The sequence below is a fragment of the Hyposmocoma kahamanoa genome, unplaced genomic scaffold, assembly GCF_003589595.1.
Source record: "Hyposmocoma kahamanoa isolate Upper Pololo Valley unplaced genomic scaffold, ASM358959v1 210, whole genome shotgun sequence".
NCBI classification, from domain to species: domain Eukaryota; kingdom Metazoa; phylum Arthropoda; class Insecta; order Lepidoptera; family Cosmopterigidae; genus Hyposmocoma; species Hyposmocoma kahamanoa.
The window spans coordinates 385,136-411,063 of record NW_020653731.1 but is presented as its reverse complement, the minus strand read 5'-3'; the positions used below and the strand labels follow the sequence as shown (position 1 = coordinate 411,063).

At 35.8% G+C, this 25,928-nt stretch overlaps 1 protein-coding gene across 1 annotated transcript in view; it reads right to left on the bottom strand.

The window, feature by feature from the left end:
- Positions 1-24,155, bottom strand: part of LOC113227331 (patj homolog) — a 195,665-nt gene extending 171,510 nt beyond the window's left edge. The window contains exon 1 of the mRNA XM_026460224.1: positions 24,033-24,155. Within this exon, the coding sequence (XP_026316009.1) occupies positions 24,033-24,155 (123 nt within the window). The remainder of the gene's footprint in view (positions 1-24,032) is intronic.
- Positions 24,156-25,928: the final 1,773 nt, after the last annotated feature.

Genomic DNA, 25,928 nt, shown 5'->3' with positions numbered 1-25,928 from the left:
ATAACTCATTTGTGAACCGATTTTGATGATTCTTTTTTTGTTGGAAAGAGGGTACCTCAGATGTGGTCCCATTTAAAGGATAAATGATGATGAATGACTTTTGAGGTCGGTTTTTTTAGTACTCTCTCCTGTTTTTAGACAGTACCTATGTTTATTCATTCATGGTGCAAATAGAAGTGAATCAATAATTCAAATACAATGTAAAGAATCTTACACCTAGTCAACATATCCTTCAATACGCAATCCAATGACATACTAAAGAAGTCACGTTGCTTCGACGTCGTGTCACTTCACCAGGCGCACGACTTGTTTGTTACGTCACTTGCTATCATGAAAAAAGCCGAGTTCCCTTTCCTTTACACACCACAACGACCCTGTCGAAGGCGTCGGGTTGTCGACGAAACTATCCTTATTAACATGGTAAATGCGCTCCGGCCTTAGGCCTTGTGAGCTTAAATCTGCCTATGTCATTTCAATAATACCATGTAAATAAACAAATAAACATAAATATCGAGTTCTTAGGTTTTCGCGATTGTTGCACATAGGAAATGAAACTATTTTTCCGGATTTAAATCGCGTATATTTGTTTTTTCAAATAAACCGACGTTTCAGGCCCTTTACAGGTCCCATGATCACGGTTGACTAAGGTGGTACAGTCTTCAACCAGTTATGTCTAATATTGATGCAAACCACCCTATTTTTTTTCACTATAGTTACAATAGTTATTAATTAAATACCTTATTTCTAATTTTACAAAGAAAACATTCCAATTTACGCTATCATAATTTAGTCAACCGTGACCATGGGACCTGTAAAGGGCCCAATACGTCGGTTTGTTTGAAAAAAACAAATATACGCGATTTAAATCCGGAAAAATAGTTTCATTTCCTAAATAAACATAAAGCTATATATAATAAATTGGTACAGCAATTTGCGTAATCCTCGTTATGATTATATTATTTACTAGCTCCGACATCCGTTCGTGCGATACGCTCATTTCAGAACGAATAATAGAATGATGGTTATCTGCTAGATTAATAAATTGCTCTTGTTTAGTTTATTAGGCGTAAAAGGCATTTAATAAAGATGGTAAATTATGATGTTTATAACGTCTATATTAAAGTTTTCTCATTGAAATTAAGGGCATAACAGACGGAATTTATGTTTCAAGACAACGTTTAATGACAACTTTAGTAGCGCAGCGGTTTGCACCATGGTCGCTAGATGAGTAGGACCCGGTTCAATTCCCTGTAGAATTGGGTAACGGAACATTTCAAATTGGTTCTAGGTGTCCCTTAGTTTATAACCAGGTAAATGGCATGTTAAATTGTATAAAATCTCCAATGTAGCTGTTGTGACGAGGATTTTTTTAAATTTTCTTGATTGTTAATCAATTATTAAATAAAAGGGCACTCTCGCTGCAGCCGCCACCCTGAGACATAAGTTGATAAGTCACATGTGCTTATAATTTCACCAGCACGTTACTTCAAAACCGGAACGCAGTAATGTTGCTTCACTATAACAGAAATGTCGTGCGTCTGATGGTATGCTACACGCCTGTCCATAACAATTGCAGTGTTACTCAGAGCTTTAAATCGCAAAGATCTGAGGGGCACTGCCATTGCGCCCGTCACCCTGAGACATAAGTTGACAAGTCCCATGTGCCTGTAATTTCACCAGCACCCTTACCCTTGAAAACCGGAACACAGTAATGCTGACATTACTGCTCTATTGTTACTAATGTTCAGAGAGTTGTCCCGAGGGTTTCTTTATTAGACCACTTCAGATTTCTTTTTTCTTTTTAGAACTGATGGAAAGTGACGATTTATAATGCTTATTCATTCTCGCCTTGAAAAGTCCCAAGTTACAGAGAACAAATCTTCAGGCAATGAATTCCATTTTATTACCGTACCCTGTACTATAAATGTGGTTTATTCGTCCTAGAAGCGTGGTCAAGCTGTTTTTTAATTTTTATTACTTACAAAGTCATTACACATAATTTGAGTTTACGATCTTAAACCTACACAGCAACAAGTGACATAATCAGATAAACAAAAGAACACAGACTCCGATTCGATCCGATAGTATGTCAGGCCCGCCCCATATACGGAACGATTTATCGTCACGATCCGTCTTATGCGACTGATCGAAACGACGGATCGATAGTGTATGTTTATGTCGTTTATGAACAGCGGAAACGCCAGGGGAGTACTACCATCTGTGTCATAACTTATGCATTTGCATTTCGAATATCGAACGAACGAGCTCATTTAGTGTATTTAAAAAATTGCCAAAAATATACATCCTTACTGCATCTATCTACATGAAAAGGCTAAAATATTAAAATAAAATAAAAATAAACCATAATTTCAGTGATTTTGTGACATTAATTAACAAAAGTATCAATATTCACGAAAACAATCAATCGGCCTAGCTTAATCGTAGTAGAATTTTACCGAAGTTATACGTTAATACAGAGTAACAATAAACCGACCTCAAAAGTACGTGGAACTACATCTATTTGCCAAGTTTTATTGAAATGTTTTATTGAAACGCCACTATACAGGGCTTGACACAGAAGATAATAAAAATCGGTTCTCACTACTCAAAGTATATTGAGAGAAAAACGCCTTGAATTGGAAAATAGCATATGAAAAAATCAAGCATTAAAATAATTGCTCCTTATAATAAAATTTAGGCGCTATTTATAAAAATGAATGTTCATGCGTGATCAGCCCTTAGAGGTGGATGATTTTCTTAAAAACGAAATGGGACCAGTATGGAGGTACCCTCTTTCCAACAAAAAAAGAATCATGAAAATCGGTTCACAAATACCGGAGTTATCGCGTAACATCCATACAAAAAAAAACATACAGTCGAATGGATAACCTCCTCCTTTTTTGAAGTCGGTTAAAAACAACAGCTGAACATTTTTTCGGCTTACAGTCTGTTTCTGGAAGATTTGTAAATTATTCGAGCGCGCCTTTTACGTCATGTCACGATTCGAACATCCGTAATGAATGCGGATGCGGATATTTTAATGTACATAGATAATCCGACTGGTATGTATATGGCGTCCTTAACAGCCAAAATGTTATAACAATTAGAAAACATTATTTATCATTTGATTGTCACTTCGTTATATAGATATATATATATATATATATATATATATATATATATATATATATATTTAAAATTGGTTCCGTAAATCTGTCAAAGCGTAATAGGTAATAATTCTAATAATAAACCGTCCCGAGACAACCGTATATAAAATAAAGACGGAAATATATTCAACACGATACCGGTCCTAAAATGCTAAACGACACTGATTCGATTAACGCGGGATCCGGGACCGGGACCCAGCTTTGCACCCAAAAGGATTATGTATAGCGTTTATTTTCAGTTATGACAGTGGCACACCCCACTTAACACTTTTACAATCAAAAACATCAATTTCAATCTAAACATTAAATACTTTTCAGTTAAGTTGAGAAGGAGAGAACAATTTTTAAAAGACACGTGAAAACATCAAAGTACAACAAAATTAGAACTTGTCACCAAATCGTATACGAAGTGGAGTGACGGTATTAACAAGTCGTACACCTGGCAGTAAGCTACGCGCCTGTTCATAACAGCAGTGACGTTCAGAGCTTTAAATCGCAAAGATCTGAAGGGCACCGCCACTTCGCCTGTCACACTGAGACAAAGGGTCACAAGTCTCATATGCCTGTAATTTCACCACTGGAAAACCGAAACACGGTAATGCTTACATTACCATTTTTCGGCAGAAATAGATATGGTGGTGGTACTTTCTTGGATGAACACATTCACAAAGAGATCTACTGCTATTGGTTTATAGGGTTAACAGACAATCACTTAGTTTCCAAATAACTACAAGTTAAAACTCTTTGTTAAGTCCATTGTAACTAGCGTAATACCTATATAAAAATACCTATAGAATTTGACTTTTATACATTAATTAACATGATGACCTCGGTGGCTTAACGGTTTGCTTTGTAAGCATTGGATGAGGAGTTCCCACGTTCGATTCCAAGCAAAACCAATTTGGGAAATAAACTTTTTTGAATTAAGTATGTTCTGGTACTTAGAATACAGGGAATGGTAACTGATTAGGCTGACTGGCATATTAATATTATTATTATTTAATGAAATTAATGAATGAAGATACAATTTGGATTGTGTTCGTTGTTCGGTCTGAAAGTAGGGAATTTTCAATACATATTTATCATTATAGGCCATGACTGTGCCGCCAGACAAAATGACAAGTTGAGAGCTCTTAACGTATAAGAAGCTAAGTAGCAGGCCAAAAATTGCCGACAGGTACACGGTTCTTGTCAACTTTATGTTTTTTTTTTTTGATAACATCAAGTGGCGGGAAGAACAAGTCATTCCTGACCATAACAATTTGAGTGCCACTCAGAGCTTTAAATCGCAAAGATCTGAGGGGCACTGCCACTGCGTCCGACACACTGAGACAGTTGACAAGTCTCATGGTCAAAGTGTCATATGCCCCCAAACACACGACGTTTTCGTCCCGTCTCTTGATATCAGAATAAAAACATTTCTGGTTAGAAAATCGGCACGAGTACACTCTGAACTGGGCGATAACTATAACGGAGTTGAGGACCACTGAGGTCAGATGCCATCTGGCATATTTAATAATTATTATTATTATAACATCGAAATCGAAATTTACTTGTAACCGTAATTCCCGAAATTCTTATATAAGAGCAACTTTACGTGGGTTTAGCACCATTTGAGTACAATATAATAATGCATATCGCATTTTAATTAATCAACGGAGATAATGCAATGCATCGAGCATGTTCGTGGAGGTTGAAATTCCTGATTGTTCGCAATAGTAAATCTGACAGTGTCATTGAGTGCATCTGACAAATAGTGTAAGGAGCAAATGCAGAAATCCTTTTTAACCGACTTCAAAAAAGGAGGAGGTTCTCAATTCGACTGTATGCTTTTTTTTTGTATGTATGTTACGCTATAACTCCGGTATTTGTGAACCGATTTTCATGATTTTTTTTTTGTTGGAAAGGGGATACTTCCATAGTGGTTCCATTTCATTTTTAAGAAAATTATCCACCTCGAAGGGTGGTGGTTCACGCATGAAGATTCATTTTTATAAATAGCGCCTAACTTTAATTTAGGAGCAATTACTTTAATGGTTGATTTTGCTATTTCTCCAATTCAAGGCGTTTTTCTCTCGATATACTTTGAGTAGTGAGAACCGATTTTTATTATCTCCAGTGTCAAGTCCTGTATAGTGGCGAACTAGGGGATATTTCAATAAAACTTAGCAAATAGATGTAATTCCACGTACTTTTGAGGTCGGTTTTTTTAGTACTCTGTACTGAGATTATTATTAAATATTGGAGTGATTGAAATAAGAAATAAAAGGGTTATAATTAGAATTTTATAAGCGCATTGTATTTTATTTTTATTTTATTACCATTAGTTTATTGCTGTTGTTTCTTAATATAATTGTAATTTGTACTTAATATAGGTATATACATGTGAATAAAGAATTATTATTATGCGTTCAAAGGGTGTAATGTCACAAATTAGTCTAGTCTACGACGTTCATATCCTGCTGTGCAATGTACATAGGGTGACATATTCTCTATAGTGAAACTCAGTTCACATATTATACGTAGTAGGTGCTTCTTAAACAAAGGCAACCTAGGTGCTCTCGTAACCCAGTAGGAGCTTTCTATGTAACCACTCCCAAAGCCTTAACTAGGTCACATCGTACCAACTGCTATTAGAGCTGGCCTCACTGCTTGTTGCCCGCGCAGCGAACGTGATCATTTGCAGAACTCTTGTTCATATTTATTAGTTAAATAAATATTATTTGAGATACGAAACAAAGTAACCACATGCATTACGAGTTGATTCTACCTACCTCAGATTGAAATAATTTTTTTCCCTTAGAATAATAACGCATAGAATGATAGTTTCATATCAAACGAACTGTCACAAGTGAGGCAAAAATCAAATTCATGTAGGCTAGTTTTAGTAGTAGGTTAATTTTCGGTTTTAGTGAATATTTATATAAAAATACAAGTTGAAACGCGTTACTTCCTTGTGGAATGTGATGTTAGTATCTATTTTATGTTTGTCTGACGTATTTTTACACTCATTTACCGCACATTTCGTCATTTTTATCTAAAATTCTTGATCTGTTCGCGGTGCAAGTTGACCTTGAGCACTGAAGCCCGTGTGCGGACTAGGTTTCTATGCGTTATTATTCTAAGGGTTTTATTTTATTTCAAAGTTTATTTTTTTACAAACGAAATTACAGCCATTAGAAAAATTTCTATCGTATACTATACGTGTTCTATACGTTATTGTTTGTGGTTAAAGAATATTTATTTCTCTTAAGAATATAAATTCACTTACAGAGAAAATTTAAGATCTTACTTCAAAATTTAATAGTACCTAAAGCGCATTAAAATCTATACAACCATCACCATTCACTGCGTGTTAAGAAAAATAATGTAGGTAGAGAAAAATTAAAATCATACGTTTTGAGTTGAATTTATCTGCAATTAGTTCCGATGAAAATAGTTGCACGATGCGGCCGGCATTCACACGCAACAAACAAAAACATGGATGTAAGAATTATGACTTATCCATCCCATTTAGTTCAGTTGATATAAAAATTATCATTGGTATATCAGCCCACCAGCCGTAACCAGTGTGGCACAGCTCCGACAGGACCGAACTTCCTGCTGCGTCCGGCCGTACCGACGACGCTGTTGTACCTGTCGCGGCTGCATTACTCCACGAAGTCTGAGGAAATAGTGGAGTATATCAGGCATAAAACCAAATACACCCTGAGGGTCGAGCGGTTGGAGTCTCGCCGCAACGTGAACTTCAATTCGTTTGTGGTGAGAATACCGACCGAACATCTTTCGACCTTCATGAAAGAGGAATTTTGGCCGAAGGGTGTCATATATCGGCGATTCCGCGGCCGGTTACCTGACACCAGATTGCGCCACACGTCGCCGATAAGGGAAATCGTGTAGATTAGTTTTTATTATTATATTGTATGTATGTTTGTTTTAAGGTATATATAATATAGGTGTATTTTGTTTTTATATTGTTATTGTTATATTATATGTATGTTAGTCTGTAAGGTATGTATCTATGGGTCCTAGTTGCCTGAAATAAATAAATAAATAAAAAAAAATAAAAATATATAAAGTACCTATTGAATAGACCTACTTAGTGTGAAAATGATAGGAATCGTGTTTTAACATCGCGTTAAGCTGGGTCCTAAGGGCGTGTTCAAATTAGCCGCTGTTACACGCGAACCGTGAATACGCGCGGCGGCCGCGCGGCATTCGCGCTACAGTCACGCTCGGTTGCAGTCACGGTTAGTGAGGTATACATGTTAATTTTTCAAATTAACCCCGTTGGATAACAATCGAATTGAAGTATTTATAGAGAATGTAAAACAACACCCTGCAGTATGGGATAGCAGTTCCGCCAGTTATTCCAATCGACCGGATAAAAAAAGCCATAGGAAAATTTGTATCTAAAATGTATTGACAATTTAGAAAATGAAACTACGACTTGAAAAAAACATAGCAGGTGAGTCATTTTTAATACCTATATGTGAAGTGTGTGCCCCAAGAACTAGGTAAAAGTAATGTTTCTTCGTCAGAATCCATCGCGTAACTGAGTCGAAAGATAAAAAAAAACTTGGTCGCACTTCAGCAGCGCGACAGTCGCGCGGTCGCCGCGTGGTTGCAGCGCGACCGCCGCGCGGCTGCAGCTCTTCTAACAGCGGCTAACTTGAACGCGCCCTAACTCTGCTCAGAAAGGTATTCATTCAGTTTTAACAGGCATTGAACTCGGAACTTTATAGCCCAGGCATGAAAATATCGTTATTCCGTGTTAATATATATTTTTTAATTTGTTACAAAGCAAAACAAAACTTTGTAACTAATTACAATCTAGCCATTTTACGAGACTAATAAGCAATTTTAATTTAACATAATTTCCTAAATTAAAAGAAACTTACATAAAGAAATTGTTAATCGACAAAATATCTTTTAATATTAGTTAAAGAGAAGACACTCTGTGTGCTCATAGTCTAGTTAGCACTGGCACTAATATTTATTGTATTCACTACAATTAACTACACTAATACAAAAGGTTTAGTTCTTTGTAGTTTACGAACTATATTTGTATTGTCTAGTAGCTGTATAGTCTCTATGTTCACGTGATGATGAAGTCCATGTTCGTGAGCTTCGGCGTAATTTATTATCACTTTATTTACAGGCTTTATATCCAAATCACGATGCAGATCCTCATTTCGTATATACCAAGGAGCACAATTTGTTAGTGTTAATAAAATTGAATGTAAATTAATTTATGCCCCAAGCCTGTTAATTTAAATTATTTCAGTTGTGAATTGATAGAGTGTTAATTTACCATGTCAGTGGCTAGCCATCAAATTAAGATATGCATAATAAAATTCATGGTAGTTTTAATAAGGCAACATCGAACATTATTGATTGAATGAATGAATGAATGCCATCTCTGTCATTCCACTGACACTCTTCTGAAACTCACAGTCAGAATTTAGCAGTATAACAAATATTATCATTATTGCAATAGGGAAACCCTGTATCGCGGTTGCCATGGACACATACATCGCACTGTTAATACAATAGTGTATTACCTCAAAAAAAGGACTTTCTCAGAATCAATGAAAAACTAATTACTCACTTCCCGCAAAAAAATCGTTAAAATTTATATGTTGTAGTTTATTATAGACACTTAAACGATTTTTCAAATATATTCAAAAATAAAATGGAAAAAGTAATTTCATGTTTTTGAATGAGGATTTTTGGCCAGAACTAGCTCACATAAAGTGTGTCTCATTTTGAGGTAAGTAATAATAATAATAATAATAACGCACACACTCAACATAGCCCTGCACTAGGGAAACCCTGTGTCCCGGGTGCCATGGACACACACATAGACAACCACAAATTACACCCAAACTCACAAAAGAAATAAATGTAGGCCATACAAATATTTCTCCCGACCCGGGAATCGAACCTGGGACCTCTGCGTGGCAGTCCGGCATGGTAACCGTTCGGCTACAGAGGCAGTTAAATAATAATTAAAGTAAATAATTAAAGTAGATATCTTTTGATTGTTTGTTACAATATTCTAACAACGGTTTTTTTGACGTGTAGAAAATCAAATTGTAAGTTCGGTAATGATATAATATTAAATTTCACATATTTCGAGTTACAACACTATTGTAATAGTGTAGTAGAAAAATTCATCAAACATAATATCGGTTTTTCGGACGACAACTTCCAGGGCGGGCCTTTCAAAACTCAATTTTACTCTTTAGTTTTTCTCAACAACTGATAAAAAAAAATTAATATGATGACAAAACATGCGTCCACAAACCTTGTTATAAAGGGCTTGCTGGAAAAATGTGCTTATTGTCAATTGTTTTTTAGTTTTAAGTAGCAGTCAAGCTCCTTGTGAAAGAATTCGTCCAGGGAAGTACTGCCACCTTACCTATTTCTGCCACCAACCAGTAATGTCAGCATTGCGTTCCGGTTTTGAAGGGTAATGATACTGGTGAAATTACAGGCACATGGGACTTGTCACACACAGTGCCACTAAGATCTTTGCGATGTAAAGCTCTGAGTGGCACTGCAACTGTTGTGGATAGACGTGTCGCTTACCATCAGTCACTTGGTATCATAAAAAAAATTGAAAATTATTGTAATAACTTACGACATACGCAGTCACACATGTTGGCGCGCAATAATTTCAATAAATAGCTAGGTAAATGTTATCTTTCTTTTATTAAATAACAAAAATTATAAACGCACTCTTTTTACCTTAAACCTGTTTCTTTTACCTTTTCGGCTATTTATATAGTTTGCCTATATCACATTCACCGACTTACTCAGAGGCTGTAGACCCCTTTCTTCGGGTTCTGTTTAAAATTATATTACATAGAACTGCCATTTTACATGTACTTTTTCAAATATAGACCTTTTTGTTTGCACATAATCTCAGTACAGAGTACTAAAGAAACCGACCTCAAAAGTACGTGGAATTACGTCTATTTGATAAGTTTCATTGAAATATCCCCTAGTTCGCCACTATACAGGATTTGATACTGGAGATAATAAAAATAGGTTCTCACTACGACACTACTCAAAGTATGTCGAGGGAAAAACGCCTTGAATTGGATAAATAGCAATATCAACTAAATAATTGCTAAAAGTAATTGCTCCTAATTTAAAGTTAGGCGCTACTTATAAAAATGAATCTTCATGCGTGAACAGCCACTCTTTGAGGTGGATGATTTTCTTCAAAATGAAATGGGACCACTATGGAAATACCCCCTTTCCAACAAAAAAAGAAAATCATGAAAATCGATTCACAAATACCGGAGTTATCGCGTAACATACATACATACAAAAAAAAAAAAGAACATACAGTCGAATTGAGAACCTCCTCCTTTTTTGAAGTCGGTTTAAAAATAGGCCGTAAATTTCAAAGCTACAACAACATTATGTCTAGGTAAAAAACATGTTGTGTATCTATAGACGTAAATGTTACGGCATGAGATAAATCAATATTATTTGATGTTTATACTAAAAAGCGAACTAAAGTATGATTCGAAATATAGGTATATAATTTTAGACCATCTCGGTGGCAGGGATTCGGTACAATCAAATGGCCGACTGTAAATAAGCTGTAAGTACATGTTTCAGTGTATATTTTTTAATTAACCGAATTCAACAAAGGGAAAAGTTCTTCTGTATTTTTCGACTGTATTTTTTCATTTGTCCCTATCTACCGACCCGAGAGATAGGGTTTTCCGGAGAGACTACGGGCTCGACGGTAAAACCAGGGTACGACGGGCGTCCGGGCCAAGCACTCAACCAGTGATACGCCTTCACGGGCGTATCTGGCGGACCCGAACTCGTCAGCCCCGGTGGTGTGTTACCTTCCATTCCCATCTCATTTAAATTTGAAGAAAACGTTCCACCTCTAAGGATGTTACATTAAAGAAAAGATTCCACCTCTAAGGGTGGTAAACTAGAGGATGAATCCGATTTCGCGCACTTTACGCTAACTGATTGCAATAAATATTGGCAAATAGATGTAATTCCAATAAAAAGCCGGTAAACAAACTTTTGGGGTAGATTTTTTTTAATTAAAAAAGTTATAATTATTCCTCTTCTTGGGGTGGTATCTCCTACCGGAGCTCGGCTATCATTGTGGCAATTTGAGTCCGTGAAGTTGCGGCTCGGAACAGTTCTATGGTACTTATTAGCTGCAGCAGAGAGTATTTATCACTCCGTATGATGTGCCCGAAGTACTGCAATTTCTTTTTTTTTTGCTGTTCTTAAGAACTCCAAGCCTTTGTGCAACCTCCGCAATACGTTGTCATTGGTAACTCTATCCGTCCACTATATATTTTCAAAATTCTTCGATAAACCCACACTTCGAAGGCTTCTAACCGTTTGCATAATGTCTGAGTTAGTGTCCATGCTTCTACACCGTACAAAAGAATTGAAAGCATGTGGCACCGCACTAAACGGCATCTTGTCGATAGTTTGAGACTACAATTGCAAAGGAAGTGGCTCATTTTAATAAAAGCATTATAATTATTAGAGAAACAAAATGACATTGTGTTATATATACATAACGCAACACAATAATAATAATAATAACCCAACACACTCATAGCCCTGCACTATGGAAAACCTGTGTTGCGGGTGCCATGGAATACACATAGACCACCACAAATTGCTCTCTATTCTCCCGGTCTGGGAACCCAGTACCTCTGCGTGGCAGTCCGGCATGGTAACCGTTCGGCCACGGAGGCAGTTAGATACAGGGCAACTGTAGAACCAAAATGTAAATTCATGTTCTTGCTTTTTTTTACTTTGTTCCGTGATCAGGAGCTCAAATGAAAATGGAAAAAAAATTAAATTAAAACAGACTATTCTATAGTTAATTAAACATGTGTAAATAGATGAAATAGGCATAGAAAAAATGTTTATTTAAATATAAGTATTTGCTTTGAATAAAAATAACATGAATGTATGTTTTTAATCTCGTAGTAATATATAAAGAAATTAAGTTTTTTTTACGATATCAATTTCACGGGACAAAGGACGGGATTTTATTTATAAATAATACATTAATTCATACATAAAATGTTAATTCAGATAACGAACCAAGGAATAGTTAATAACATACTATGGAAATAACAAGCGTAATAGTTATTTATAGACACTGTACCTAATCTAATTTCCGTTCGAAATCAAATTTCTTTGATGTTGAGAAAAATGTACACAGCAATAAGATCACAAAGTTACGAGTATTAAGCAGATAAAATCCTCTAGGTCGAATTAAAAGCATTCTCCAAATTACGTCTCGTTCACAGGCAATTTGTTTTTTAGCTCTGCTTAACACCCGCGGAATCGCTTATACATGAATCTCATTAACGTGAAGAACTCTTGCTACTGTACTTGTTCAGCTGTGAGAGTCTTTTGCACGCCTTTGTACCTCTCCGTACTTGAGATTTGCTTGTGACGCAAGGTCAGCTTACTTTGGTCGTCCTTCTCCAATAAAAGTAATGTAAAGTAACTAATTTAAGTCGATGGTATAAGTTTCTTCATTACGATTTGCGCAATATGATGTAAAATTGTGAAATAATACTGTGGACCGTAATTGCAAATCTATTTTAAAGATGTTTAATAGCAGTAGTCCAGGGAAGTAAGTATCTACTGCCACCTTACCTATTTACGGTTTACCCCCGTTTACGGTTTATTACTGCGTGCCGATTTTGCGGCGTTGCGGCGCCTAAGCGGTGACGTTGCGTTGTATAATTAGAACTAACAACGCGCCGCGACGGAACACGTGAGCATCGGACAAAGGTCCAGGATTAGAAGCGGGAAGAGGTGCTGCAGTATAAATGAACAGCGTTAAGTTGCGACACCGCATTGCTCGTGTGGCACTCGGTGCGTTGAAACCATAGCGTTGCGACGACGAAACTCACCACCAACGCTCGTGTGGCACCACTCTAAGGGTCGAAACACAAAGTTGCGAATCGGCGCGATGCGAATTCGGAACGCAGAAAACTGCGTCGCGAATTACTGCGATGCGATTTCGTGCGGCAATGCATCTCACTACCACGGTTCGGGTGACCATTCCTCCGACGAACCTCAACCATACTGACCGCATCTTTGAAACTAGGTAGCGACATGGATCGTAAAGTGTTGCACTGCTGTTATTGATAAGAAAGTACAGGAAAAAAACACAAAGAAGATTAACATTGCAGGAACGCGCGATGCGGTGCAATTCGCAATTTCTTGCGATGCGTCGTGCGAGCTCGTGGATTCGATGCGACGTCGCAATGCAGTTTTGTGTTTCGACCCTAAATCCGTTCGACATACCACACGGTGCGTTGAAACAGCGCGTCACCGCAAGCAAATTAGTACGTTGAAAGAAACAACAGCCGTAGGGCATCCCTCTAAGAGTCTACGCACATGGCGTATTTTATACGCACTGTAGTCATGCGTATGTATCCGCGCATTTTAATAAGACATAGTTTTAATTTTAGTTTTGTTTGTTAATTTCAGTTAATTTTCTAAACGAAGCAACTACATGAAATTCTAAGTGTACACTCTAGTATATAAGCTTCTTGCTTGCAACCCGATGTTTGCGCGCGTTTGAATCGATTCACTACAGCGCGGCGCGTCTGCGGTGCGTACCTACACGCACAGAAGACGCGCATTTACGTCACCTTAAAACGCGCGTCGTCGGCGCGTTAAAAGTACTCCATGTCTAGTAGGTGCTAGTGAACCTACAGGCACATGGGACTTATCAACTTTATGTCTCAGGATAAAGGGCGCAGTAGCAGTGCCTCTCAGATCTTTGCGATTTATAGCTCTGAAACTGTTACGTTTGTGACGCAAGCACGACTTGTGCGTTCCATCATGGTTCCATCACTTGGTACTATAGAAAAAAATTTAAAGTCAATCTTGGCTTTTAACGTTGACTCGTTCGTTCCATCGAGATTAATATAACAACTTGTAATAATCAGTACGTAGGGTTAGCACTGCAATGCGCGACTGGCGCGAGAGCGACATACAAAGCGTGAGATCTCTGCTAAAATAACTGTATCTCGTTCCTTATGTCGCTCTCGTGTCCCCTGTCGTGCTAACCCTTCAGTTATATCGTCAAGTGTAGAAGATAGTAACGGGAAATTACCAAATTCTGTCACTTCCTGACGGTCTAGGTTAATTTAATTTCCTTCAATACGCTATACGCACTTCAATACTCTATATAATATTATACGCGTGCACGAATACAAACAACTTTCTTCCTACTTCCCTTACTAACTAGGATCAGCTGTTAGGCGAATTATATGAGAACAAAAATATTTGAAGTCGTGATAGCCTAAGTTCTACCTACTGCCTCTCAAGCAGACGGAATTGATGTGCGTCATTTAATTTGAAATTTACGACGAGCTTTTCGGTGAAGAAAAACCAATGTGAAGAAACCTGGATGTCGAAGAGGATTCATAACGCTCAGAAAATATGTGAAGTCAGCAGTGTTATAAAAACATTTTGTTTAAATTTTCAAAAGTCGTAGAACAATAGTTATTTCTATTCATCAATACAACAAGCCACAAAAATTTTTTATTTTATTTGCGCAACTTTTTCTTACAATTTGCCTTGTATCTCGATCAAAGAGAAAATCTAAAAACCATTTGCATTCATTAAGTCTGGTTACAGCTTCACACGCGTTTTGTTTGTGCTCACTCTGTATACCTTCAAAATCCGCTTGCGTAATTCTCGGAATTATTTATACATGAATCTCATTACCTACCGGGGAACTCTTTCGACTCGTTGAAATTCAACTCCGGGTACGCCTTTTTAGAGAGGGAATGAGTTTGTTTTTAAAATCGTTTTACATTTTACTCAAGTCGAACAAATATACTAGATCGAAAACAAAGTGTTGACTCTTAGGAAAAACAAAAGAAATAGTTCCGAAATATAAAGAAAAACACGCACTTGCCCCATCCCCTCTCCAGCACACCAGCAAGAGCGTTAGCGACGCAGATGAGCTGGCGGAAAAATAAAAAGTAATAAGTACCAGGACCTCGGCTCCAACTACCTATTTACAGCCTTTGGAGTCGAAACCCTTGCCGTGCCCTTCATCTGTGCAAAATTTTATCCAAAAAATTACTAGACTTCATGGGAAACCCAAGGGCCGGTAGCTGAAGCTTTTATTGTAACTTACCTGTATATTTCAACTTATAGTCTAATAAAAACTGTGAACAATGAAAAAAAAGAAGACAAAAACAATCAAATAATGAGTGAATGACAGAATGAATAAAAGGAATGAATGAACGAAATATTCTTATTGCACATGAAAAACAAGATTAGTAAATACTAACGTACAAAAGGGGACTTTATTACTAAGTTTGTTCCTTAACTTTAGGATAAAAATTAAGAGTTGGGAAAAGGGTCCAAACAAAGAATATCTTCTAATGGAAATAAATACAATACCGTATTAATTGAGTATATCTATCTATATATATAATCGAGTATAATAATAATATTTTGACGTCTGACCTCTGTGATCGAGTGGCTTGTACACCGTTATTCATGGCGTCACCATCTCTGATTTGACTATATTGTCTCGGGTCCGAGTGTTTGAGGTACCGTCCTTGTTTCCGATTTCCATAACACAAGTGGTTTAGTTACTTCGGGACCAGAGCAACGTATGTGTCTTGTCTAATGTTATATTAATGTGCTAAACACCCACACCTGGTCTCATACTAAGGAACTCCCTACACTAAGGATCGTATTCCAGAACTCTACTCAATGCACAAGTCAGGACTTGAGTATGATTTCAAGCACTAGAAATCATACTTAAGTACTAACTTGAGTAGAGTTCTTGAGTACCAGAGTAACGTATTTGAGTGCGGGGCACTGGCCAGCGTGATTTTTTTTTTTATTTATTTATTTATTTTAAACACTAAGAATATTACAAAAATATATATACATCACACCCTCAAACCTACATTGGTTTGTCCGGGTGCTGCACGTTCTCCTTAATTACATCTTAATATTACATTCTTATATTTAATAAGCTAACAAAAGATTACAAATCTCAATTAGAAATTACATGTTTCATTTTTTTTTTTTTCAAAGTAACTTTTAATTGAACTTTTTATATTAACCGTAGTTATATTTTTCTTTAATTTATTATTATTTTATTATTATTCCTACTATATATTTCTAATTTGTGAGTTAAATCAACTATTGTTCCGATTTGAAATGTCAAAAGTTTCCAGTCGGCCAGTTGTGAATCGCAATTATGCGCCTCGACTCGGTAAAGACGCCGATTGGGAGAGGCAATCAAAATCAAGCTGCTGATCCGAATGGGAAGGATGTCTGATATGTCTGACATGGAGGGTCTGATAAGTCGCTACATTTTTTTATAAGCATTATAGCAGAGGAAAAAAGAGACGACGTATCAAGTAATGGAAAAGTTAATAACGTTTGCTACTTATCAGAAAATCAAAGTTAGGGCGCTGAACAGAGGTTACTGGCGATTACTCCACCGACATGTATCTAGGTATTAAATTGGAAGTAAAGAAGCACTACCTTGAACAGCTAGAACCAATCCCACCACGGGTTCTTAAATTTTTTCCAGTCATGGAACCCTCTCAAAAGTTCAAAGAGTCCGTAGACCCTTTCCGAAAAGATGTCGAAGAAGAAGAAAGTTGCAAGACTGACATGAGCATAGTATCTTTTTACTGACAACATAATGTATACCAATTTTTTAACTAATGCATTATGTTAGGTAGGATTGCCATGGACAATCCTACTACATGAAACTCTTAGTGGTTCATGGACCACAGGTTAAGAAACCCTGATATATACTGTATACGCATATGCGTCCTTTTATAACCCTTTGACTAGAATATGCCAACCCACAAAGATCTTTAAGTTTGTTGAGAATCACGAGGTTTTACTACTACAATACTCAATTATTTTGTTGTGAAATCACTCCTCTAGTTTGTTATTATTAATTATTAACAAAGATCGAACACTAAGAAAAATCCATCGATCCGGCCGGTTAGAACCAGCGCCTTCAGCATATTGTGTGTTGCGAATTTATGTGCTTTGTTTTGGTTTTTAACAACTTTTCCAGAAATCTGATTTACAATGATCCAGATTCTGTCGGAATCGCAAAGGAATGGAATACAATGCCGACATTAAATTCAAATTCAAAATAATCTTTATTTCATAGGTAAGCATTATTACACTTGAAATCGTCACAATGGTTAAACTCTACCGCTCATTCGTAAGGCAGATTCCTCTGAGAAGAATGAGCAAGAAACTGTAGGGGTTGCTCTTTGTAAATAACATTTATAATATTTTTTTTTTATTCGAAACATCAGAGATCGAGACTACCTTCACGAGCTAAACGGGTACTACCACGGATTTTTGTCATCCAAGTACGCAGAAGTTGTATAATAACCTTTAGTATAAAGTTTTTGTTTCACTATAGTTTTAAACCTCGTGAAAAGCAAATTTTGTATATCAACCGGAATCTTGTTATAGAAGCGTATACATTGCCCCTTAAATGATTTTTTGACTTTGTGAAGACGACTATCAAGAAAAGATAGTTAATTTTTATTTCTCGTATTAATGTTATGTCTGTCACTATTTTTCATAAAGAAATTACTATTCCTTTTAACATAAATTACATTTTCATTAATGTACTGTGAGGCTAGTGTAAGAATGTTAATTTCCTTAAACTTATCTCTCAAAGATACTTTGGGGCCCAGATTATAAATTGCCCTAACTGCACGTTTCTGCAGGACAAAGATTCTATTGATATCGGCGGCATTACCCCAAAGCAAAATGCCGTATGTCATTAGACTGTGAAAGTATCTGAAGTAAACCAATCTAGCGGTTTCGACGTCTGAAAGTTTCCTAATTTTTTTAATCGCGTACACTGCAGAGCCGAGCCGTTTTGATAACTTACTTATATGGGGACCCCATTGCAATTTAGCATCTAACGTTATACCTAGAAATACAATATTAATAAATTAGTTTCCTGAAAATTATAATTTAGGGCTTTTCAAGGCCAAAGTATATGAGCTTTTCCTAGACAAACGTGTAACGTATCGTCGGCCACATCCCTGCTTAACATCAGGTGTGGTTGTAGCCAAGGGTTCATCTATTCGTCTATTCGGTCATGTATGGAGTAGTGATACCACCTATGGGATGGCTCTGTTACATACCAACTAGCCACCTTAGATTCAATCGACAAGCGTCCCAAGAGGCTTATAGGTGACTCGGAATTAGTAGATGCGAAGCTGCAGAGCCTTGAACACTGTCGTAAAGTTGCCTGCTTGTCGGTATTCTACAGGATATATCACGGTGAGTGATGGAATTACACGGTTTAATTCCACTTTCCATCATCGAGGGACTAAACGTAGTCCTGGGATCCACCCATATGTTCTGGAGATTCCAAAGATTCCCACGCGTTACGCTTCCACATTTATATTATTATAACTGAGCCTTTTCAAGGTGAGAGTGAATAGGCTTTATTTAGGTGTTCATGCTCCATCGTCGACTTCATCGTCATTTTCCATCAGGTGAGATAGAGGTCAAATGAGCACTTACCTATATTTTTTTTTTAATTCCATTAAGCCTCTAAAGCCACATCAAAATGTACATGTGAAGTAATTCAGATCCAGACAATATTATTCCATGATTATTCCAATGATCACGTAAACGCCCAGTGTATATTATAATAAAAGTTTCGCATTCATAAAACGCTATACAATATGACCATAGAGTATCTAGAAAAACACGTTTCTCATACAAAACTGATTACATACTGGCTTGGAACTGAAGCATTTATACTTAGTAAATTTAAATGTACATTGGGCGTTCAGGATTTTTCCCATTGTAGTTTGCTGGGTCTTAAAAGGTAAAAAAAATCGTTATTTTGACATCTCCAAGTCTCTTTAATCAAAACACATATACTGAGAAACCCGTTTCGGTTTGTAGTACGTAATGGACCTCTTGGACGAATCTGAACCTACACGTAACGCGACACCTGTGCGAAAAGAGATTTTCTTTTGTCTGGCAAAATGTCTATGATCTGAGTGAAGAAAAAGTTGCACAGATTTCTCACACGTGGCAAAATAGCCGTAGCCAAAGTTAAGCAACAAACATATAGAGATGTTCGAAGGTCCGCTGACTGTAGCTCTGTTAAGAGAACTGAAGCCCCGGTTTGGCGAAGTCACTGGTACGTGTCCAGTAAGATCGAAGGAATTTTTGTGTTTGTTCAATTTTTGTAGTAATATTATGGAGTATTTTCACAAAAAATAATTGAACATCATAGTAGTGAAAACATCTCGATATTGAGTAAAAATAGTAAAATACATGTCTACGGTTGATAATTACCTGCCACTTTTTATTAAACAAATCGTCTAACATTGCGCACCTCGCGATGATTTAGATTTATATTCAGGAGACAAACAGAGGTCGTCTTCTTGTTTCCTTGATAGCAGATTTACTGCTATCGCCTACCTGACTGTTAAACGGAATTACTATACCAAATCTTTTTTTTTACAATACCACGTCACGGGACGGACATGTCGAAACGAAACGGCTATCCATAACAGTTGCAGTGCCAAACAGAGCTTTAAATCAGATCTTAGGGCCACTAGCACAGGGGTACCCTTCCAAATTCGAACGCAGTAATTCTCATATTACTGCTTGGCGGTAGAAATAGGTAAGGTGGCAGTACTTCCCTGGACGAACTCTTTGACAAGAAACTCTTCTGCTACTAAACTCCATTTATAATTTAAGCAGAGGTGTATGCCAAGATAATGGATTATTCTACGTTCGGTTTCTAACTCTCGCATCAAGTTACATGATATATACGGTTACTAAGACCGTATTGTGGTTAACCACAATTAATTTTAATATACGATCGAGATCACCCACATTCGCTACCACCATCGCCACCAGACCACCACTTGAGATAACCGGTAGTATTGGCGACCAGCTGTGACGCAGCGTCCTTCGTTTTCGTACTTTTTTTTACAATTTACATACGATTTATAAAATATTTTTCGACTGTTTTTGTTTACCAAAATATTGGGCAATTGCGTTCACTGCGCTGCCTAGTTCGGTTTTGAAATCAATATTTCAAATTACACGCATTTAAAGCTGCACATAAGGTGTTTCCATCATAGTGCACATACTTATACAGTCCACTCGCCAATAGGTAGTATTAACGTAAATAAATAGTTTTTTTATAATATCAAGTGAGGGGACAAGTACATTGTGCGCCTGAATGCAAATGACAAGCCCACCCGACGACAGTTGCTATGCCACTCAGAGTTTTTTTATCGCAAAGACCTAAGAAGCACTGCCTCTGCGCCTGTCATCCAGTACTTCCCTAGACGAACTCTCACAACGAGCTCTAACTGCTATCAATAACATTTATATTTTGATAGGTCACAGTTATTGGGCGCCAAGCAAAAATTGCAGACTATAAGAAACTTTGATTTAACGGGCACCGTTTATGACCTTGTCAACATCGTAATATATTCGTAGTCTCTGCCTACCTGACTAGCAGTAAAACTAAGAATTACATGAGAAGATTCTGCAAAATTGTTTGTTGAAAGACCAGTTTCGTTTTTATAGGGTCTACTCATTAAATAATATTTTATTTAATTCTTGCTTGCAACCTTTTTTACTTTTGTTCTTGGTATTTCACGGTTCAGCCACTTACAATGTTTTTGACTTTAGTCTTTTAAAACTTATAACATAAAAATTTAATTTGGCAATACAGAGAAAAAAAGGATCAGGCCAGGAGCTATGGCATATAAATAAATAATTAGTACATATATTAAATAGGAAAAATATTACAATACATACACACCAGCTCTGAGATTGATTATTGCAATTGATAGCGTTTTTCGGATTCCATTTTATATTTCACATAAGACGAAATGGCAGCAAAGGTAGCAGATGATGACATATTATTTTTTCAATAAACTGTATGTTTTTAGTACAGATGTAGAGTATTTCTTAAAAAAAAAAAGAAACAATCGACTAAGACAATCATGAAGTAATTACAGCTAAAAATTAGTACCTAGTGAAAATTGATCTTGACTAACAATACTGTACGCAACGTCTCTTTTTAACATTTTCGTCAAAAAAGTAAAAAAATATGTTTTTAGATAATTTTTTATCAAACCAAGTCATAAGGAAACTGCCTAACCCAAAAACCTGAAACTCATGGAATAATTGAGGCTGAAAAATAGACAAGGGTTAATGTTAAACATGTCAGTTGTTTGTGGTTACTCATCAGAGCAAGAGAAGAAAAACGCCCTTTCAAATTTTTGTTCTTTCAATTTGGATGAACGAATATTTAAAGGATACTTAAGATTTGAAACACCTTTTTAAAATTCTACGTGTCAATATATCCTATCCTGCCGGTTTCAATGGAAATAATTCGACATATTTTTTATTATATTCAAAACAAATAAGAATTTAAAAATAAATATTAGTAACACAAAGAAACTTAACTAAAAATATAACACTATAAGTCTATTTTAAATGTTTTAGCATGAAATACAAATTCCCAAAATTTCATAGATTCCAAAATGTCACAGAGTAAAAATGTTTACCGTCACGATCGGGACCTAAATACATAATTATATCGATTTATAATAACAAGTAGATAGAAAAACTCACCTTACATTCGTAGCAGTCGGTTTGACAACCATCAATTTCAAAAACACTTTTTTATTTTAAAGTAAATTCATCAAATCTTTGGGCCAATGTGACAATTTTTATTTCAGTTTTTTTTTATTGTGGCTGAACACGTAGAGTCCTTTGCGCGCGACTGTAGCGCGGGAACGACCTCGCTCGACTGGCGAAATGGCGGGAAAACGCACATGCGCTCTGGGAAATCGATGAGAAAATTGCTAAACGGCCGGGACGCGGTCCGTTCGAAGTTTTTGTGCGGTAAGGATTTTTGGATAGTTTTAATTTTGTGATCTAGATTTTTTTGGCAAACTATTTCCTTTTTTTACCACTTTGCATACGGGACGCCTTTGTCGATGAAGTAATATTTTTTTTATGGATGCCATGTGTATACAGTTACTTTTACCGTGGTTTACTCTGCTTGGTCCCACTTGTCAGGCATATTATGTTTTACTTTCTTTATTCAAAATAACAAATAAATAAGGAAAAAAAACTAGAACCATGGTAATCCTAGCCTATCGTGTACAGTATAGATTAATAAACTTTGGAAACAAATGGTTGTAAATAATTGAGCACATAACTTTTAATATTTTTTGTTTGTAACAATTTTTTTGTACAATATAAAATATATGTAACTGGTACACAGGTGAAGGGTTGCCAGAAATGAAATGTCATAGTTAAATCCATATTAATTTATATATTTATTGTAATATGCATGGTAGCTCACAGCGACTACGAGTCTAATGGAAGATATTACGTACACATAGCATAGTTTGCGCTGCGCTTGTGATAGGTATCAGATTTTTCAGCGAGAAATATCCTCAGTACTTTTTAGTTTTCTCACGATTGCCAGACATAAAAAATCATCAACAAGTTTTACTTTCGAAAACCCTAATCTTATAAAGTTTAGTAAAGGTGCCATTTTTTTAATGAGAACTTTCAATTTGCTAATTCGGCACATTTTCATTACAAATAATTAGAGTATAGTCAAGCTAAAACCAATAGTCTATTTTCGCGCAACACTTTGATAAGAACGTGATGTTATAAACAAACGAAGGATTTGTGCAACGTTTAGCTATGTATTATATTGAAATAGAATACTAAACAATGTTACTTACTTTATAATTACTACATATTTAGATTTCATATTTCGTTTTGAAATGCAAATTGATAGATACTTATGTTTAGTTGTTGACAATAGAATTACAAAATCATCATGTAAATTTTTTGTCACGTTTTTCTTTCCAAGTCATGCCTGGTTTTTAAACGATCTCGAGATGACATGTCTGAGTACTTCTTAAAACTTACTTTATACTTTTAACTAGGCGTTGTAAAATTTATCCATATATAATTTAAAAATTACTTTTTATTTTATAATCAATTTTACACTTTAATAATAATAATTTTATAAATAATTTTTATTTCATTGTAATATAAATTGTATATAAAATTATTATCTAATCCGACGCAATAGTTAATGATTTTTAATAGTGAAAACCCATGGTACAGGCACTAGTGGTCAAGTTGTAATGTAATTTTATCATTAAATATTGTGGGTCAATTCTCGTACGTATACTACAGATAACTTTCAATTTCATTTTTAAGATTTTTCCGTGAGAAATCGTTGTTTACGGTGATCATTTAAACTCTACTACAGATGGCGAATAATCAAAACACCACTGGATTTCTTTAATTTTTTTTTTATTAAATTCATTCCCTTATGAAAAAGGCAATAGTTTAAAACTATACTTCCAAGTCTTAGTGAATTTTTCTTGACTCCCTTCGGATATGAAGACCCACCGAAGACGAGGCTTATTGCCTATAAAATATAATGGACTGAACACTTGACGTATGCTTATGTGCCTGAAATGGTAAAATGTGATGCCGATCACCGTCTGCCTCACATCTGACAATCCTCACGAACATAGATTTAGTATACTCACGAATATATATATATATATTAAGAATGTCAATAAGAAATTACAGAATCCCAAAAATAAGTTGACCGTAACAATTCGTTACAATAGACGAAGCATACCGACCTTTGCAGTGTAATTATTTGACACGTTTTTATGCATAATAATATTTCAGATTAATATTTAAAATAAGTAAAATTGATTATGTAAAATCAGTTTTATTGTTGTGGTTGCTGTGGCAACGGACCTGAGCAGGCATGGGCGACAGGAAAGCGAGGTCCATAGGTATTCCTGCCGAGTTTTCACGGCGCCACTGAAGCACCAAAACTTTCAAATAACGATGACAATCGGACTCGTGAATTTTCGGCATCTTCCGCAGTTTTACAGATTTTGAACTTTCCGTTAGTTTTGTGAAAATCCAGACAAACGCAGCACAAACTAGATAGGTATATCATCAATAATATTTAATTACATACTATAATGCGATTACAATACAACGATTTACAGTAACCAACAACAAGGGCAGTACACTTACTGGAAACATTAAGGGAACAATTGGCACTCCAATTTAAAAGGAAGTTCGGTGGGTTGTACACTGCTGGCTATATTGTTGGGCACAATTCCTATGTACAAATGTATCTGCCCAGTCAGACACATTTTTACTATTATAGTTGTAAGATTATTATTCACTGCTAAGTTTGATTCTATTTAATATCTTACATGTTGGTGGAAACAAAAGAATACAAGAAGATTAACGAAGTGTAATATAATCTTCACTTCTTTTTTTTAACCATAGACAAAACAAAATCACCATATTTGAACACTGACAAGTTCACACTTATTACGTACGAGTGCGGATGCGCCATATTGAAATTAAGTTAACGTTAAGCATGAAATGTCAAATTCCTCATTCAAATCTGGAACTCTGTAAAACTTCCGAATTAAATTCAAATAAAGAATACTGCATGGTGATTTTCAATAATTTGACAGCCATTACTATGCAACCTAGATGCTCTGGTCACTTGGTAATGTTGGCTCATATTTGGTTAGTCATCATGAGTTAATGAGCCCGTAAGATATTAAATTTTTTAAAGAAACAAATCACTTTTGGACCTTAAAATAGACCATTTTAGTCGTTCTGACAATGACCACGTTGTCAGTATGTAATATTATATATGAAAGTTCAAAAGTAACTTGTCTTTGACATTTAGTATGTTTAAAAATTATATTGTAATCACACTTGAATCGTTACACAAATTAATCCAAATTAACACTTATCTAAAACTCTATACATTACATTCATAATCACAAACAGATCATTCGGTTTCTACTTATATTCTTCACCTATTTTTTTATTAATGTGATAAACATACATTTATTTCATGTACAAATAAATATTGTGTTACTATAAAACATTTATTTCACTATTTACTAATGTTAATTATAATTTCGCTAGAAAAAAAATTACAAACAAAAAATTGTTCATGAATTCTATTGATAGATATAATAAAACTGTGTTTATGTATTTGAATACAATAGCTTCATACGCAAGAAATAAATAAATTCTAGAATTATAAAGAGCAATTAGAAAGGCAATAATTGTTTTTTTACATTATGCATAGACGTTGACAACAACCTGGCCCACAATCTGAGATGCAAGAACGCGAAACGGATATGATGCATGTGACCGAGATGATGCATGTGACAGAGATGATGCGTGTGACCGAGATGATTCGTGTGATGGGTGTGTGGGTTGTTATAACAACACATTTTATTCTATAGAGCATACACTGTCCACTAAGACGTATCTGATCTCCGATACGTATTGCAAGCTAATGCCGAAACAGCGCGCCGAAATAAAAAAGTATACCTGGATGTTGTCAACGTCTTAATAAAACGTATGGTAGAGTTTGAAACGATGTTTCATTACATCGGTACTAGAATTGAATTGCAATATTTTTGTCAACAAATTGTCGGTTACGAGAATGTTTAGTTGAGGAGAAAATACTGAATTTATAATATCATGGACATCTAGACCAATAATACCAATAAGGCGTTTTATCCCACCTGATTTTTTGGCGTATATCTCGGTAATAGGTCACGGACGCGTATCAATTGTGACACGAAATGATACGCAGTCATG